Source organism: Bison bison, unplaced genomic scaffold (genome assembly GCF_000754665.1).
Source record: "Bison bison bison isolate TAMUID 2011002044 unplaced genomic scaffold, Bison_UMD1.0 scf7180017864481, whole genome shotgun sequence".
NCBI classification, from domain to species: domain Eukaryota; kingdom Metazoa; phylum Chordata; class Mammalia; order Artiodactyla; family Bovidae; genus Bison; species Bison bison.
Window position 1 is genome coordinate 2307437 of NW_011495041.1, and position 17619 is coordinate 2325055.

Below are 17619 nucleotides of genomic sequence, written 5' to 3' on the forward strand. Positions count from 1 at the left end.
GGATTCTGGTGCCACCAGAGCTTCTCACTCATCAGACCCTAGGCACCTCTGGCTCCCAAGAACCTCCTGCCAAGTGATCACTCTTCAGGCCATTAAACCAAGTCTGCTGAGATCCAATGATCAAAGATGGAAAACGTGGCAACTCTTGGGCCAGCCAACTAGAATCGAGGTTTCCTAGTCAACTGAGCCAACTGGTCTGCAGTCACAGAATCACAGGCGTTAGCTGATGGAGCCATGGCTGGGAACTGGCCCAGTTCCTCCGGTTCTCACTTGTCCAAAGCCACCACCCAGCTGGGACCCAACCTTGGGTCAGAGCTCTCTCCAGAGCCCCAGGCTTTACACTAAGAGGACGCCGTCTGTTTTCTAAAATCAACTGGACCACTGTAGGCTTTTGTGACCCCTTTGCCTATCATGAGTGTGCATGCTAAGTTGCTTCAGTTGTGTCTGACTCTTTGTGACCCAATGGGCCGTAGGCTCCTCTGTCCATGGGATGCTCCAGGAGAGAATACCCATGGGATGGGTTGCCATGCCCTCCTCCAGGAGACCTTCCCAACCCTGGCTCCTGGGAGATCTAAGAACCCATATCTCTTAAATCTCCTGCATTGAGAGCTGGATTCTTTACCACTAGTGCTACCAGGGAAACCCTTTGGGAGGGTAACAGCTAGGAAGGCCGGGGTCTCCAAATGGAGGAAATAGGCTGCAAGTGTCAGACATTTTTATCTCTCTTAAGCGGCAGGAGGAAACAAACTAGTGATATATATATATATATATATATACACACACGTATATACACATATATTTTTTCCCCCCTTCTCTATACAAATTTTAAAAGGAGGTTTCTCTTAAAATACTGTGTTGCCATAATGACACCTGGTTCCACCTGAAGTTAACAATACTCAAACCTTGAGTTAACCAATGCCTTTTTCTTACGGAATGTTTGTCTTAAGCTATGCTAATGTGCTATGCATTTACCCCAGACTCTGTCTTCAAGTCGGTTCGCCTAATGGCTCAGAACCTACTTGACAAACCAGTATGTTAAACTCAGACATTGTTCTCCTAATCTATGTAAATGAAACTATTTGTATGGTAATCTCCCTTCTACAAGATTCAAGTCATTCATCTTATGGCCCGGGATGAGTCGTCTGGTGCCAAGATTATCCCAAAATATATCTTATGGATGAGGGGCCTGGTGCCATTCTGAGTTTTAAGCCATTCCTTTTTTTCATAAACAGACTGCTAGTGACTATATAACATCCAGCTAAAAACTAGCAGGGGGGTACTCTTTCTGCCCCCTTCTGATGCCTATGTCAGAAGCTTTCTCTATCTCCTTTATACTTTAATAAAACTTTATCATACAAAAGCTCTGAGCAATCAAGCCTCGTCTCTGGCCCCGGACTGAATTCTTCTCCTCCAGAGGCCAAGAATCCCGGTGTCTTTTTGTGGGTCAGCAATGACCTTTCACCTTTCCTATTATATATTCTGTTAAAATAAAGGCATTAGACTCCTTGTTAAACAGAATCCTCACACTGTGCTATTGTCAGTCTTACTCTCATTTGGCCTTAGTTCCTCGCAGGTCCAGTGAATGACTTGAATTTCATCAGTGGTAGCAAGCCCTGGGGAGTCTCACCAAGGTGGCCTGTGGCCTTTAAGGTCCCTTGACTCTTAGAACTCTGGTTTGAAGCCAACACAGCTCCAGCTCAAACTTACTGTATCTAAAAAAGACACCAAGAGACTGGGCAAGAGTTCCATCCTGAGGGGCCCTGCTACCATCAGGTGAAAAAACAAGGCCTGCTGGGCCTGATCTGACAGCACCTAGGGATGTGATAGTAACTTTCTGTCACGGAAGCAAAGATTAGAGGCCGTGGGAACACTTCAGAACCCACACCTCCGTGACAAGGCGGTGCTGATTTCCCATCCTTCTCCCTGACAGGGGATCATGTAAGTCCAACTTTGGAATGTGTTATGATACTTCTGTTTCATTGTGGGTCTGTCTGATACCCTAGAGCTCCTTTCACATGAAACAATGACGCCCTCCCAATGCAGGAGAAATGCTGCATTCTCATCCATGACCCCAGTTACCCCCACACACCCCGAAAGTCCACAGTGAGCTCTGCAGAGGCCGAGGACACACACAGGCCCGAGCCCAAGGCAGGACCAGAAATACTAGGCCGCAAAGGGCAGGAAATATTAATAAAAGGCTCACTAGATGGAATGGAAGACATCAAGTTCTGAGCAAGACTAAATAAATATCCTTTGACACAATCTTCAGCTGAGCCAGCTAACAAAGTCACTTCCCCAAATCTCCAACACACACACACACATTCATACACACACAGACTCACACACATACACTCACACAGAGAGAGAGACACACACATCCATCCCTTTCCATTTCCCTAACTTCGAAAATTTTCTAAGAGCTTCTTCAGACCCATGACCTAAATTCTAGAATGAATTCAATAAATATGTCTATATTATTGAGAAGAGGGTAAATTCAAACGTGGGCTTCCCCAGGGGCACCGTGGTAAAGAATCTGCCTGCCAATGCAGGAGACACAGGAGACGTGGGTTTGATCCTTGGGTCAGGAAGAGCCCCTGGAGAAGGGAATGGCAACCCACTCCAGTATTCTTGCCTGGAAAATTCCACAGACAGAAGAACCTAGTGTAGTCTGTGGGGTCACAGAGAGTTGGACATGACTGAGCGATTGAGCACACACAAATTCAAACACTCCTATGAAGATGTCTCACAGACCATTTAAATGGCTCAAAGAAAAATCGTTCATGGGGAACCCTTGGATATTTCTGTGTCCGTTCCACCAGCCTCTGCGTCTCCACATCCCGGGATAAGCCCCTTGACTCTGGGTTCTAGTCTGTCGGTCTCCCACATGCACTCGGAGGCACTAGTGTGGCCAAGCTATCCGTAGCCTGACCTGAGGACGTGTCCTGTTGATTTGCTCAGTCCATTGTCTATTCGGTGATTTTGCCAGAATCCTCCCAGCTCACTCTTGGTAGCTTCTGTTGGGACCTCTCCAGTAGGAGGGCCTCCTCCTCTCAGTGGGTGTCCAGGGAGCCCAGACCAGCCTTCTGAACACATCCCTACATGGAGGATGAAGATGCCACTGAGAGCTGGCTGGGGCACCACTTTCTAGTGATGATGATGGTGATACTCTCATCATGAGATGCTCGTGTTGAAACGGCTCAGCCTAACGTCCTGCCCTTCACTGCAATGTGCTGGCCTAACCAGTGAAGAGGATGCTGTGAGCTGGGGACCATTCAGAAGAACCACCCAGAGAGTAACATGCCCAGGAAATTCACAGGCAGGGTCAGAGGCCCCTGTCCCCCTAAGACTTTGTGAGCCTCTGTGATTTGACGAATGAAACTTCTAGTGGCAGCTCCGTTTCATTAACACCTGACACAGCACATTCAAAGTCTCTTTCTCTTTGACATGAAATTTTGGCTTGGCCTTAGAACGTGCCTAAGCATCCCTTGATAAAACCCAATAACCCACCGAGTCTGTACGTTCCTTAAAAATTGGATACTTACAAATAGCAAATACCAGTGTTGATAAGGTACAGGATAGCTCATGAGACCAGAGGAGGACTCACCATCTGGTCACTAATTAACTGTTAACTGTGCATCTACTCGGTGCCAGCTCTGTCTCAGTCACTAGGATATGGCAATGATGAGGATGACAAACATCTGCAGTTGAAACCTTAATGTCTAGTGGAGAGATGGGTGCCTAATAAGTAAATCTCTCCAATGACTTCTGATGCTGATGCTGAAGCTGAAGCTCCGATACTCTGGCCACCTGATGCAAAGAGCTGACTCATTGGAAAAGACCCTGATACTTCGAAAGATCGAGGGCAAAAGCAGAAGGGGGCAGCAGAGGATGAGATGGTTAGATAACATCACTGACTCAATGGACATGAGTTTGAGCAAACTCCAGGAGATAGCGAAGGACAGGGAAGCCTGGTGTGCTGCAGTCCATGGGGTCACAAAGAGTTGGACACGACTGAGCGACTGAACAACAGCAAAAATGACTCCTTGGAGTAATAAGTGTGCAAGAGGAGAGATAGGGATGGAGAGAAGCTAATTCAGACCTCTCAAGGATATTAGGTTTCCATCCTTCAAAATTCTGAAGGGCACATGTCTCTCTTGGAGAAGCTGGAGGGCAGGTTTTGTATCTGTTGAGTCAGATCCTGCCCTGCTGCTGGCCACTCAGTGTCCTCAGGCACATGGCTCAAGTCCTCTGAGTCTCAGCTTCTTTGTGTGCAGAAGAGAGGATGAGTCCCTCACTGAGGGTCATTACTACTTATTGTAACCTCTGAAATTCATGCACTGAAACCTTAACCCCCAGTGTGACTATATTTGGAGACAGAACCTATAAGGAGGTAATTAAGTTTCAATGGGGTCATATGGGTGGGGCCCTGATCCAACAAGATTAGTGTCCTTATAAGAAGAGACACCAAATGGAATCTAAAATACGACACAAATGAACTTATCTACAGAACAGACTCACAGACATAGAGAATGGGCCTGTGGTTGCCAAGGGGGAGGGGAAGGGTCGGGGAGGGTTTGACTGGGAGTTTGGGATTAGCAAATGCAAACTATTATATATAGGATGGATAAACAAGATCCTAGTGTATAGCACAGGGAACTACATTAATTACACTACTATAGCTTGTGATAAACCATAATGGAAATGAACATGAAAAAGAACGAGTACATATATTAATATATGTATAACTAAATCACTTTGATTACAGCAGAAATTAACACAATACATTAAATCAACTGTAGTTCAGTTAAAAAAAAAGGAAGAGACATCTAGTGTTTTCTTTCTCTCTTTCCCTCCCTGCTGTGTGAGGATACGGGGAAGGTTGTCTACAAGCCATGAAGACAGCCCTCACTAGGCACCAAGCCTGCTGGAACCTTAATCATGGCCTTCAAGCCAGGAAGAAAATACGTTTCTGTTGTTTAAGTCACCCAGTCCACAGTCTCTTGTTAAGGCCGCCTGAGCTGAACAAGACAGTTATTGAGGAGAATGGCACAGCCGAGAGTGACCACAGCACATAAGCCTTGTCCACTCCTCTGTGTGAAGCATTTCCATGTTGCCTTTCCACCAAGGGGCTCTCTAAGGACTCTGAAAATATGGGATATTTCCAACAATAAAATCCCTTACATCGCTTAAGTTTGACAATTATCAGGAACAGAAGTGGGATGGTGGTTAGAAAGGAGAGGATTCTCAACAACCACACAACCACCACACAGGGAGAATATTGGTAAGAAGGTCCCAAGCTGGAATACCAGCTCCTGGATTGAGGTATTTCCTCAAGCCTTTCTTATCCTCTACGGAAGGTGTACTCCAAATAGCCCCAGGTCTGGCAAGGGCTCGAATAAGTCATGCCATAATGCATTCTGTTACCACGTATTTCACAAAAGTCTTCGGAAGTTTTGGCTCCCTGAACAGAGTCAGGCAGGCATTGCTGAAACTTGCAGTCAACATTCCAAAATACGGCCCATCCAGAGGTTAGCAGAGAGGCTGATGAGGAAAGACGGTGTGCACCATTCCCTTGCAGAAGAGCCATTCAGGCTCCGCTAATTAGGGAGGATGGAGTCTGATTGATCCTTGAGGGGAAGATTATCCAGGGAAACCCTGGCAACCGCAAGCAGTAACGCTGGTGACTCAGAAAGGGTCTCTGCCTCCACAGACCACGACCTGTTTTGTTAAGTCATCTTTCGGCTCAGTGTTCTTCCAGCCAAGGGTGGAATTCAATAATCCTGTGCCCTTCCCAAGTTTTCGAGCCGGAAAATGCATTCCTCAGCTTCCTACTTTGCAAAGCGGAAAATTCCCCTGGAGACCAGCTGCTGGAGAGTGTGACTTAAGCTTTTGTGGTTCTCTTGTTGATTGCCAGTGGGACCAGTACCTAAATTCAGATCTCTGTGCTTCTGGACTGTAGAAGACTGCAGTTGCTGTGTCAAATTTAAAGTCTGTTTTCTATAATATTTTATTTGGCTGTGCTGGGTCTTACTTAGTTGAGGCATGCGGGACCTTTTTTTGTTGTTGTTGCAGCATGTGGGATCTAGTTCCCTGACCAGGGATCCAACAGGCCCCCTGCACTGGGAGTGCAGAGTCTTAGCCACTGGACCATCAGGGAAGTTCCCTGCTTTCTTTAGCCATCCAAGTGTTACAATTAAATAGAGCATTTGTGAATAAGAATTCAGTAAATCCATCTAGGAAGTTTTCAATTACCTACCTCTAATGTAAGCAAATGCTGCCAACGAGTGGCTGACAATCACACCATCTTTCCTCAGAACCCTCGGTTCCCTTGGGTCAAGGTCTATGCCTGTTTCATAAAAAAAAAAAAAAAAATTGCAAGGCTGATTAATCACAACTGTTCCTAGTTTTCACTTTGTTCCTAAACCAGGACTGCCATCATAAATAAAAAGTCACAGAAATCCAATAAGTGGACAAAATTAGGGATGACTAAGCCAGAAAGCAGAGAAGGCAATGGCAGCCCACTCTGGAACTCTTGCCTGGAAAATCCCATGGACGGAGGAGCCTGGTAGGCTGCAGTCCATGGGGTCGCTAAGAGTCGGACACGACTGAGAGACTTCACTTTCACTTTTCACTTTCATGCATTGGAGAAGGAAATGGCAACCCACTCCAGTGTTCCTGCCTGGAGAATCCCAGGGACGGGGGAGCCTGGTGGGCTGCCGTCTATGGGGTCACAGAATTGGACACGACTGAAACAACTTAGCAGCAGCAGCAGCAGCAGCAAGCCAGAGAGCATTTTAGTAGACAGTCTGAAAATATTAAGTCATGAAAGGGATTTAGAAATTCTAAAATGTGTTGGTTCCAGCTTCATTCATCCACTGTACTGCAGAAAGGAAGACATTTCTTTTTCCATTCTAAAGGCAATGGCACTCATCATACCTCTGGGAGATTTAATAATGTCCCACTTAACTATAGAACTGCTGTCTGCTCTGTTGACCACAGATAAGAAGGCCTTGAATTATGGAGGGAGGTTGGCTGGAAACGTCTTTGGAAATGATAGCAAAATGCAGAGCAGATCTGGTTTCAGATGCCTGGTTAGGTTGCTGCGATGGAGCTTAGGGGGCCCCTAATGGGGCAGCTTATGGGCTCTCGGGACCCCTGGGAATGTTAGATAGGGTTTTCAGGCCCCTAATGGGGCAGCTTATGGGCTCTTGGGACCCCTGGGAATGTTAGATAGGGTTTTCAGGTTTTCAGGGTTTCCACTGCAAGGGGGCCAGGATATTCATGGGAACCTTGTAGGAGCCCTGTTAGAAAGAGCAGAGAGGGTGAGAGAGGCAGAACCTGGTGGAGAGTTGGAGGGGCAGAACTAGAATATTAACAGTAGTCATCCTAGGCTTTGAGACTAGGGAGGAGTTCTGTTTTCTTGATATTTTCCTGTGCGTTCCATATCAAGCATAACTTTACTTTTATACTTAGAGGGAAAAGACTTCATAAATGGAATTCAAGTAACATAAGACCAACTCTCAACCCACAAAGTACAACATCTTACACAGACTGTCTTGGGGGCCTCTGTAGTTTCTATTAGGAGCCCCAAGAGTCTAAATTCCATTCTAGATTTGATTTTCAAGACAAACCCAAAATGTTCATTCCCTTATTTACCAAAGCCCAGGGAAAGCCTCAGGCAGAAAGGCATGTATGGATGGAGGTCTGAAGGCCAAGCCTGGGTCTAACCCTTCAGGTTCCCAAATGGGATCGTCTTTCCAAGCCCATCAGATAATCGAGGAACCCCAGATTTACTTCTGAGCAGATCTCCTTTTTCAAGGTGATTTTTTTCCTTTAGGAAATGAAGGGGAACAGGAGGATTTACCCTACTTATAGTTCAAAACACCACAGGCTGGCCACCATGAGTAACCATCTGCCACAGCTCTGCCATTCTCAGAGCTGGCAGCTCACACACCTGAGGGCCCTTTGTATCCTAACCATGGGCATCCACCTGTGGTCACGTGGGGCTGTTCACCTTCACTTAATGAGAAATCCTGATAGTAAGCCATAAACATTACCATAGTCGCCATCTTTCTGCTTCACAGAAGGTTTTAGATTAGCAACTGATGGGTCAATTGCGGTGAGTATATTCTTGGGAACTGAAAACCAAAAAGAGATATTTTAGATACTTTGGACACTTAAACAGATCTTTAAAATGTCCTGTAGATAAGATTAAAAAGATCAATTTTCTAATCAGTACATATATCATTCACTCTGCTTGTCCAACACACTCACACAGATACACCAATGGTACCCATACGATCATCAAATGTCCCAGAAAGGTCTATCTTGCAGTATTAAAAAAAAAAAAAAAAAACCATGGAGAACAAATAAAGAAGATATGGTATATCTATCCCATAGAACAATATTTAGTTGGCTACCCTGGTGGCTCAGTGGGGAAGAATGAAATGTAAGAGCTGCAGGTTCGATCCCTGCCTTCGGGAGGATCCCCTGGAGAAGGAAATGGCAACCCACTCCAGTATTCTCGCCTGGGAAATCCCATGGACAGAGGAACCTGGTGGGCTATAGTCCAAGGGGTTACAAATGAGCCAGACAAGACTTAGTGATATGGTATATCTATCCAATAGAATATATTTAGCAATAGCAAGGAGTGGCATCCAATCACTGGGGTCTTCTTGGTTTGCTTCCAGGACCCACCTTGGATACCAGAACACACAGGCACTCAATTCCCTCATATAAAATGGCATCTGATTTGCATGCAACCCACCCAATATCCTATTGTATACTTTAAACCATCTCTAGGTTACTGACAATACTTAATACAATGTAAATAGTCATAAGTGAAAGTGAAGTCGCTCAGTTGTGTCCGACTCTTTGCGACCCCATGAACCCGAAGCATGCCAGGCCTCCCTGTCCATCACCAACTCCCGGAGTCCACCCAAACTCACGTCCATCGAGTCGGTAATGCCATCCAGCCATCTCATCCTCTGTTGTCCCCTTCTTCTTCTCCTGTCCCCAATCCCTCCCAACATCAGGGTTTTTTCCAATGAGTCAACTCTTCACATGAGGTGGCCAAAGTATTGGAGTTTCAGCTTCAGCATCAGTCCTTCCAATGAACACCCAGGACTGATCTCCTTTAGAATGGACTGGTTGGATCTCCTTGCAGTCCAAGGGACTCTCAAGAGTCTTCTCCAACACCACAGTTCAAAGGCATCAATTCTTCAGCGCTCAGCTTTCTTCACAGTCCAACTCTCACATCCATACATGACCACTGGAAAAACCATAGCCTTGACTAGACGGACCTTTGTTGGCAAAGTAATGTCTCTGCTTTTTAATATGCTGTCTAGGTTGGTCATAACTTTCCTTCCAAGGAGTAAGCGTCTTTTAATTTTATGGCTGCAATCACCATCTGCAGCGATTTTGGAGCCCCAAAAAATAAAGTCTGACACTGTTTCCACTGTTTCCCCATCTATTTTCCATGAAGTGATGGGACCAGATGGCCATGATCTTAGTTTTCTGAATGTTGATAATAGTTAATACAATGTAAATAGTCATAAATACAATGTAAATGTATTATTGTAAATAGTTGTCAATGTGGAGTAAATTAAAGTTTTGCTTTTTGGAATTTCCAGGAATTTTTTTTCAAATATGTTCAGTTCTGTGGTTGGTTGAATCCATGGATGTGGAACCCACAGATACAGAAGGCCGACTGCTACAACATGGATAAATCTCAAAAACATTACGCTCAGTGAAAGAAGCCAGACACAAGACCACATACGGTATGATTCCATTCATATAAAGTCTCCAGATAAAGTCAAGTGTATAGAGACAAAAAGTAAATTAGTAGTTCCCACTGACTCAGTGGTAAGAATCTGCCTGTACTGCAGGAGACAAGGAAAACACAGGCTCCATCCCCGGGTCGGGAAGATCTCCTGGAGGAGGAAATGGCAACCCACTCCAGTATTCTTGCCTGGAGAATCTCATGGACAAAAGAGCCTGGCGAGCTACAGGCCAGGGAGTTGCAAAAGAGTAGGACAGGACTGAGCGACTGAGCATACACAAGACCGAGGTGGGGATGGGACTGACCACATGTGCCCACGAGGGAACTTTGGGGGATCATGGAGATGTTTTAAAATTGGAGTGTGGTGAAAGCTGCACTTGTGTAAATGCTCAGACGTGTCCGACTCTTTGTGGCCCCAGGCTCCTCCGTCCATGGGATTTCCCAGGTAAGAATGCTGGAGTGGGTTGTCATTTCCTTCTTTGTGGGATCTTTCTGACCCAGGGGTCTCCTACCTTGGCAGGCGAATTCTTTACCACTGAGCCATCTGGGAAGCCTGGTTAAGGCTGAAAAGCTCTGAATGTTTACCAGAAATCACTGAATTGTTTCTACATGAACTGGGTGAATTTTAAGGTATGTAAATCACACCTCAAGAGCATTAATGCTGAACATCAACTTCCCTGAGATACAGTGAAACAAAATGAATGGAACTAACTCAAAACCCACCACTGACCTCTCCCAGCTGCAATTCTGCTTTCTGCCCACAGCTCTTAACTCATCGCTTTCTTAATAAGCCTACAGAGAATTCGAAGGCTCTGTGCTAGAATGGCAGCTCTCTGTATTGTAAGAAAGGATGACAAAAAGATAAAGAGAGAGGGCAGTGTAATAGACTCCTATGGAAGATGGTTCAAGAGTCTGCCAAATTGACCCTAAGAATAAACTATCCAGATCTCAAGACCCTCCAGGCAAGGCAGACGTGATGGTGGCAGGAGTCAAAACAGGAGGGCAAAGCACGAGTTCTGAAGACCCCCACACTGCAGCCCAGCTGGGAAAAGGGAGAGGGAGCCAAGTGTTTTTGCTGCAGAAAACTGTTTATTTTTATTTGTTCTTCAGCCCAGCTGGGATCTGGGAGAAGTGGCAACGGGAAATAGAAATGAAGCCAATACAAACTGGGCAAGTTCAACTGTGCTGATTTTTTTTTTTTTTTGCAAAAGCGCTGGTAAGACATTTCTAGCAGCAAGAAAACCTCATTTCCTTTCTCAACGTGCTTAACAGAAGTCTTCTGGGGGATGTCCCAGGACGTTCCTACATTGTGAATATTCCACGAGCAGGAGGCCCTGGTGCCTTTGTGAGCGTCAGCAGCAGGGGTCACTTTTCAGGGCGGCACGGTGACATTACTGGAGGTGGTGGACACTGCCCAGCCCTTCCCCAGGAATGCCCCTTGGCCAACAAGCCCACTGCTGGTCCCAGGACCCCTGGTGGTACCCCGGAGAGCTGAGCTGTGCTGCCCCGGGTGCTTTCTGATGAAACAGGCTCTCCATCACTTCTGCACCCTGATCCCTCGGCAGGCGTGAGCTTTCTCTGCAGGAGTGGTGCTTCTTTCCCATGTCTCATCTCTTGGCTTGTTCTCAAGATACAGTAGGAAGAGAGCTGGGATCCCTGAAAATGCCAGAGGCTTTTCAATGCAGGAAAGATGGACTGCTCAGAAATGAAGGACATTGTGGGATGAGTTTTGCAGAATAAAACGTGAATTGCCTGTGTATGCTATAGATTGGGCTTCCCTTGTGGCTCAGCTGGTAAAGAATCCGCTTGTAATGTGGGAGACCTGGGTACGATCCCTGGGTTGGGAAGATCCCCTGGAGAAGGGAAAGGCCACCCACTCCAGTATTCTAGCCTGGAGAACTTCATGGACTGTATAGTCTATGGGGTCACAAAGAGTCGGACATGACTGAGCGACTTTCACTTTTTCCACATGCTATAGCTACAGGGAACTTGCCCATTTACTGCTGGAAAATGGCTCTCACGGTGGGAGAATCTCTTCGGACCTTTAAAATAACAACAGTTATGAACACACCTGTCAGATTCTCGTATGTCCTGTTTCAAACTGATTCAGAATAAGGACAGACACTGGGTGTGAATTACTACCACCCCACAAACCCATCTCCATTTGAGGTAAAAAGTGTTAGTTGCTCAGTCCTGTCTGACTCTTTGTGACCCCATGGACTGCAGCCCACCGGGCTCCTCCGCCCATGGAATTCTCCAGGCAAGAATACTGGAGTGAGTTGCCATGCCCTCCTCCAGGGGATCTTCCAGACCCAGGGATCAAACCTGGGTTTCCTGTATTGCAGGTGAAGTCTTTACTGTCTGAACGACTGGGGGAGCCAGCAAACCACTTTTCATGGAGCTCCCACTGAGCGTGGGCTCCTGTGCTCAGCATTTAAATCACGCCTCTCGTGCAGTCCTCTTAGCGAAGATGTGTAAAACTGGGGCTCAGAGACGCACGATCACCTAGTCAAGAGTGACGCTTCAATTCCTAGTCTCACTCATACATGCCCTTGCTCTCTTCTGTGACACGGGGACATTCAGCCTCTGGCAACTGGATAAAGGAGAGGATGAGACAGTTGGATGGCATCACCGACCCAGTGAGTGTGAGCAAGCTCTGGAGATGGTGAAGGACAGGGAGGCCTGGCGGGCTGCAGTCCACGGGGTCCCAAAGAGCCGGACACGACTGAGTGACTGAACAACCACCACCACCAAGACACAAAGCGATTCCCACTCAGATCGTCCCTCTCAAGTCTGTTACATAAAACCAGAGATGATGATTCTAATGGGCTCCAATGGTTTGCTAAATTTAGGCAGGCCCCCTTCCCGAATTTATTTTCTCCCTGAATGAGTCTGTGTCAAGCCTGGACCAGAGCAGCTTTAATAAAGAAGCCTCCACGGGTTGAAATGAGAGCCCCAAGTAATTTTTCACATCAGAGACAAAAGAGACCTCTGCTTTACTGTTGTTGTTTTTCACTAGGCACCCACGTTGCTCGGGCATCTCTGAATCCTGGCATCCCCTCATCCTGCCTGTCCCAAACCTGCACCACCCATTCCTCCTGTCCTCAGTCCCAGCACTTTCTATCCCTCCTGTCCCCCAATGCCAGCACCTACTGAAGGAGGTACCCCGCATTCTGGCACCACCATCCTTCTTGTCCCCACATCCTCTTGGTGCCCACCTCCTGGGAGGAGCCGCAGACTCCTCATGAGGTCCGCATGTTTCCTGTCCCTCTCAGGAACTGTCAGGGCAGGGATGCAGGATGTTCCTCTGTCTCAGTGACCCTCGGGATCACTGGCTTTGGGCCCAGGGAGAAGTCCTCTCCGAGAAGGAGAGGGGAAAAGCTGATCAAGTTCTCTGGGTCTGCCTCCTCCTGTTAGGAAGAAAGTCTAAAACCTAATCCCACCCAAGAAGTGTGGCTAATAACTAAATTGGATAAAAACTGAGAGCCAGGACCTCATGCATTAAAGAAGAGTGCTCAAGCAAAGCAAAGCAAAAGAGTGCTCAAGCAAAACACCTCCCAGCACAATCAATGACCAAGGGTCTGACATCAGCCAGACCCGCCGCCTACAGTTCGAAGAGCAAAAGGCCTGCAGCCTGGATCACTCCCCTGAGGGTACACGGAGAGGCTGAAACTCTAGCCCAGCCAAAGAGCAGTGAGGGAGGGAGAAGCAGGATTAACTGAAGCCAAAAAATAGGAGGCGTGTTCTTATTAAAATGCAAATTACTTACGTTCCCAGAAAAAACCCTCCAAAGGCTCCCCTCTGCCCTTAGTGTTAAGTTGCTAAGTCATGTCCAGCTCTCTGTGACCCCTGGACTGTAGCCTACCAGGCTCCTCTGTCCGTGGGATTTTCCCAAGCAAGAATGCTGGAGAGGGTTATCACTGCCTTCTCCAGGGGATCTTCCCAACCCAGGGATTGAACTCAGGTCTCCTGCACTGCAGGCAGATTCTTTTACCGTCTCAGCCACCAGGTGCCCTCAGCTACAAGCCAATCCTCAGTCTCCCATCTCAGAGGGCCCTCAGCCCTGTGCTTACCTCCCAGTATTTGCCTGCCCTTCACCTTGCTGACTCTTACTCACCTGGTCTCACTTGACCCACTCCCCTGGGAAGCCCTCCTGGTCTGCTACATCACCGGGGTCTGGAATCACCACATTCCATCCCATGAGGGCAAGGAACACAGTGCTCACCCACACCCCAACCCAAGGGGTGGGGTACTGGGTGGGCACCTCAAGATTGCTGGGCAGGACCGCAAAGCCCCAGTGGAGACCACAGTTAGAAGCCGGGTATTGGAACAGACATCAGTGGGGTGGACCTTCCTGGCCCTGATAGCTCAGTGGGTAAAGAATCCGCCTGCAATGCAGGAGACCCCTGGTTCGATTCCTGGGTCAGGAAGATCCTCTGGAGAAGGGATAGCTACCCACTCCAGTATTCTTGGGCTTCCTTGGTGGCTCTGCTGGTAAAGGATCCGCCTGCCATGTGGGAGACCTGGGTTACATCCCTGGGTTGGGAAGATCCCCTGGAGAAAGGAAAGACTACCCACTCCAGGATTCTGGCCTGGAGAATTCCATGGACTGTATAGTCCCTGGGGTCACAAAGAGTCAGACGTGACTGAGCGACTTTCCTTCACTTCCCTGAGGCTCTTATGTAAGAGCATCTTGTTTAGGGTGGGAGGTTGGCTGGGCCGCTCTCTGGCAGCCAAGTTTATAATCATATCATGTCACATGGTCTCTGGCCAAGGCAGATCACAGGAGGGGGCTACCTGACCCCAGTCCAGCCAAAGAAACAGCTCTCTGGTAGGAATTTGGAAGGAAGTTGCCAGATTGGTAGTCTTTATAAATTGTTAGGACAGAAAAGTGTAACGTAAGAATCGCCTGGGTTGTGGGGATGACTGTATGCCATCTAGCCCAGGCTCAGAGAAAAGCCGTAGAGGGGAGAGAGAGAAGCAGAGAGACACACAGACAGAGAGACTCCATGCTCGCGAAGTTCCAGTTTAGTCCCGCCCTGAGGCTTTCCTTCCTGGTCTGGCTTCTGAAGATGGCTTTCTACCCATAGGCTACCTCCCCAACCAACTCACTTCGGGCTTAAACCAGCTCAAATCGGTTTCTTCGCTCATATCCAAAGTAAGACAGATCCGCTTAGAAATTAATTCCTGACTTCCTTCTTTTCTGTATGAACTTCCACATTAGTGGGAATATGTTTTTTTTTTAAACATAAAATGCCCCCATTCCACGCCCCATTCGGTGATCTAAAAAAAATACACAGACATTGCAAATCACTTTCTAATGATTCGAGTTTCACAGTGACAACCCATCCGTCAAGGGGAGAAATGATTTTAAAATGTCAACCACTTTGAAGGTGATTAGAAGTGATGAGAAGTTGCCTGAGAAGGCATCTGTTCGGATGGGGGAGCAGGGAGGAGAGGTTGGGGACCCTGAGTTGCTCAGAGAGTGAGAGTCACCCCCTCCCCTTTAGAATAACTCCTGGAGAACCACAGGGAAGACAAGGGGGGAACTGTCCATGGTCCCACATCTGAAACCAAGAAGCAAAGCCCCCTCTCTGACCTCGGCCTCCTATCCTCCAATGAACTCACTCAGATGCCTCCCCTGCCATCCTCTGACCTCATCCGAAGAGCCCTTGTTCCCCCGCCAGCCCTCATGCATCCGGCTGGACGTACCCACCAACCAGCGTCCCCGAGAACTTGGACCACTAACCCCGCAGGCCCTCGGCACACCCAGCTCGCATCACCACCATCCTTCCTGAAGTCAGCCTGTCCTCCGGCCCCCACAGCCCTCACTTCAGACTTTGATCTCCTCTATCCTCTCTCCCCTCCTCGCTGCCCCATCCTCACAGCCGACCACCCCGGCTCACACTTCTTTTGAGAAGACGAGAGCCACGCAGTTGGAACTCCAAGCCGTCCCTCCATCCATTTCCAGAGTGTCTGCTCCCACCCCCATGGTGAGAAAGGACATGTCCTCTGGCCCTCGCCACCTTCTCTGGACCCCAATCTTTCCAAATAGGCCAGGTGCCTCCAGGGTCTCAAATTATCTTCCTACTTTCCCAAACCTCTCCAATCCGCCCAATGTTTGCCATGTCTTCCAGCCGGCTTCCAGTCGAACTGGTCTCTGCGTCCATCCCATCCAGCCCACCCTCTACCTTTCAGCTGGAGCGGTCCTTTAAGACTCTAAACATCATCACCGAACGAGTCTCCCACTGGCACCTCCTCCCAGGCCTCACAGGACCTGATCCTGGCCCCCTCCTGTACCATCTTACCCACCTCCGTCCTCACCCACTCACCCCTCCTCTCCCACTCAGCATCTGCCAGCTCACGCCTCCCTACCCCTCAGAGCACAGGGGCAAATTCACCCCCAAGGAAGGTTCTCTGTGGAAGATTTCTCAACCTTCCCCACAAACTAAAAGGCCCTTCTACCATTATCCTTCTGCACAGCATCCTGGCCTTTCCTTAAAACAAACAAACAAACTTATTTGGCTGCACTGGGTCTTACTTGCGGCATGTGGATTCTCCCTGACCAGGGGTCTAACCTAGGGGCCCCCGCACTGGGAGCTGAGTCCTAGCCACTGGACCACCAGGGAAGTCCCATCCTGCCCTTTGCTGAAGCATCATCATTCATCACAGTGGGTAAAGACAGATTTCTCTGATGATTTGTTTAATGCTCATCTCTCTTCCCCCAGGGCTTCCCTCATGGCTCAGATGGTAAAGAATCTGCCTGCTATGTGGGAGACCTGGGTTCAATCCTTTCCCCTGGAGGAAGGCACGGGAACCCACTTCTTGCCTGGAGAATCCATGGACAGAGGAGACTGGCAGGCTACAGTCCATGGGGTCACAAAGAGTCCGACACAACTGAGCCATTAAGTGCATCTCTCTTCCTCCACAATTCGTAATGGCGTCTTTTCTTTTTTAACTAAAACATACCAACAACGTGCTGAATGAGTGAATGAAGGAGAGGAAGCTTGGGCTGGGACATGTGACTCCTCAGGTCCTGAAAGCCCACCCTGTCTTAGTTAAAAGGAGCCTCAGCCTGGGCACGGCCCTCGCCTCGCCCATGAAGGCACATCAGGAAACCCACCTTACTTGCAGGTTACCGTCCTGCCCTTCCTTCCACGCTCAGCTAGAGAGACCTGCAGTTACTGGAACTTCAGACTGATCTATGCAGCTTTTTGGGGTTTCCCAGGTGGCGCTAGTGGTAAAGAACCTGCCTGCTAATGCAGGAGACATAGAGACGCAGGCTCCATCCCTGAGTGCGGAAGATCCCCTGGAGGAGGGCACGGCAAACCCACTCCAGCATTCTTGCCTTGGAGAATCCCATGGACAGAGGAGCCTGGCAAGGCTGCAGTCCATGGAGTCACACAGAATCAGACACGACTGAAGCGATTTAGAACACACATGTGACTTCTTGAGTTTCTTGAGGAAACTCAACCAGAATAGGTTCCAGGCTACCCAGAGCTGCTTCACACGGGAACCAGTAAAGACTGGAAGGCAAATCAAACCGTGCCTCCTGGAACGTGAATGTGTGCGCTATTATTTTGGGACTGTATTTCTGTAGTTACTTCACTGTACCTATTCCAGCTCTGATATTGCAGAGGACATATTTAGCTCAGGATATAAAATGCTGTGGTTGCAACAAAATATTATTGAGCTGTAAAAAGGAATGATGTACTGGCATGTACTCCACCATAGATGCACCCTGAGGACATATACTAGGTAAAGAAGCCAGTCACAGAGAATCACACATTGTCCAACTCCATTCATACGGAATGTCCAGAAGAGGTAAATCCATAAGA

The 17619-nt window shown here is 48.0% G+C and overlaps 1 protein-coding gene across 3 annotated transcripts in view; it reads right to left on the reverse strand.

Moving 5' to 3' along the window:
- The window catches only part of EVA1C (eva-1 homolog C (C. elegans)), a 102391-nt gene that overhangs the window by 5199 nt on the left and 79573 nt on the right, over positions 1–17619 (reverse strand). For all 3 annotated transcript variants that reach the window (XM_010862301.1, XM_010862300.1, XM_010862302.1), the window contains 2 exons: positions 8058–8138; positions 6257–6346 (listed from right to left, as the gene is read on the reverse strand). In XM_010862301.1, the coding sequence (XP_010860603.1) occupies positions 6257–6346; positions 8058–8138 (171 nt within the window). The remainder of the gene's footprint in view (positions 1–6256; positions 6347–8057; positions 8139–17619) is intronic.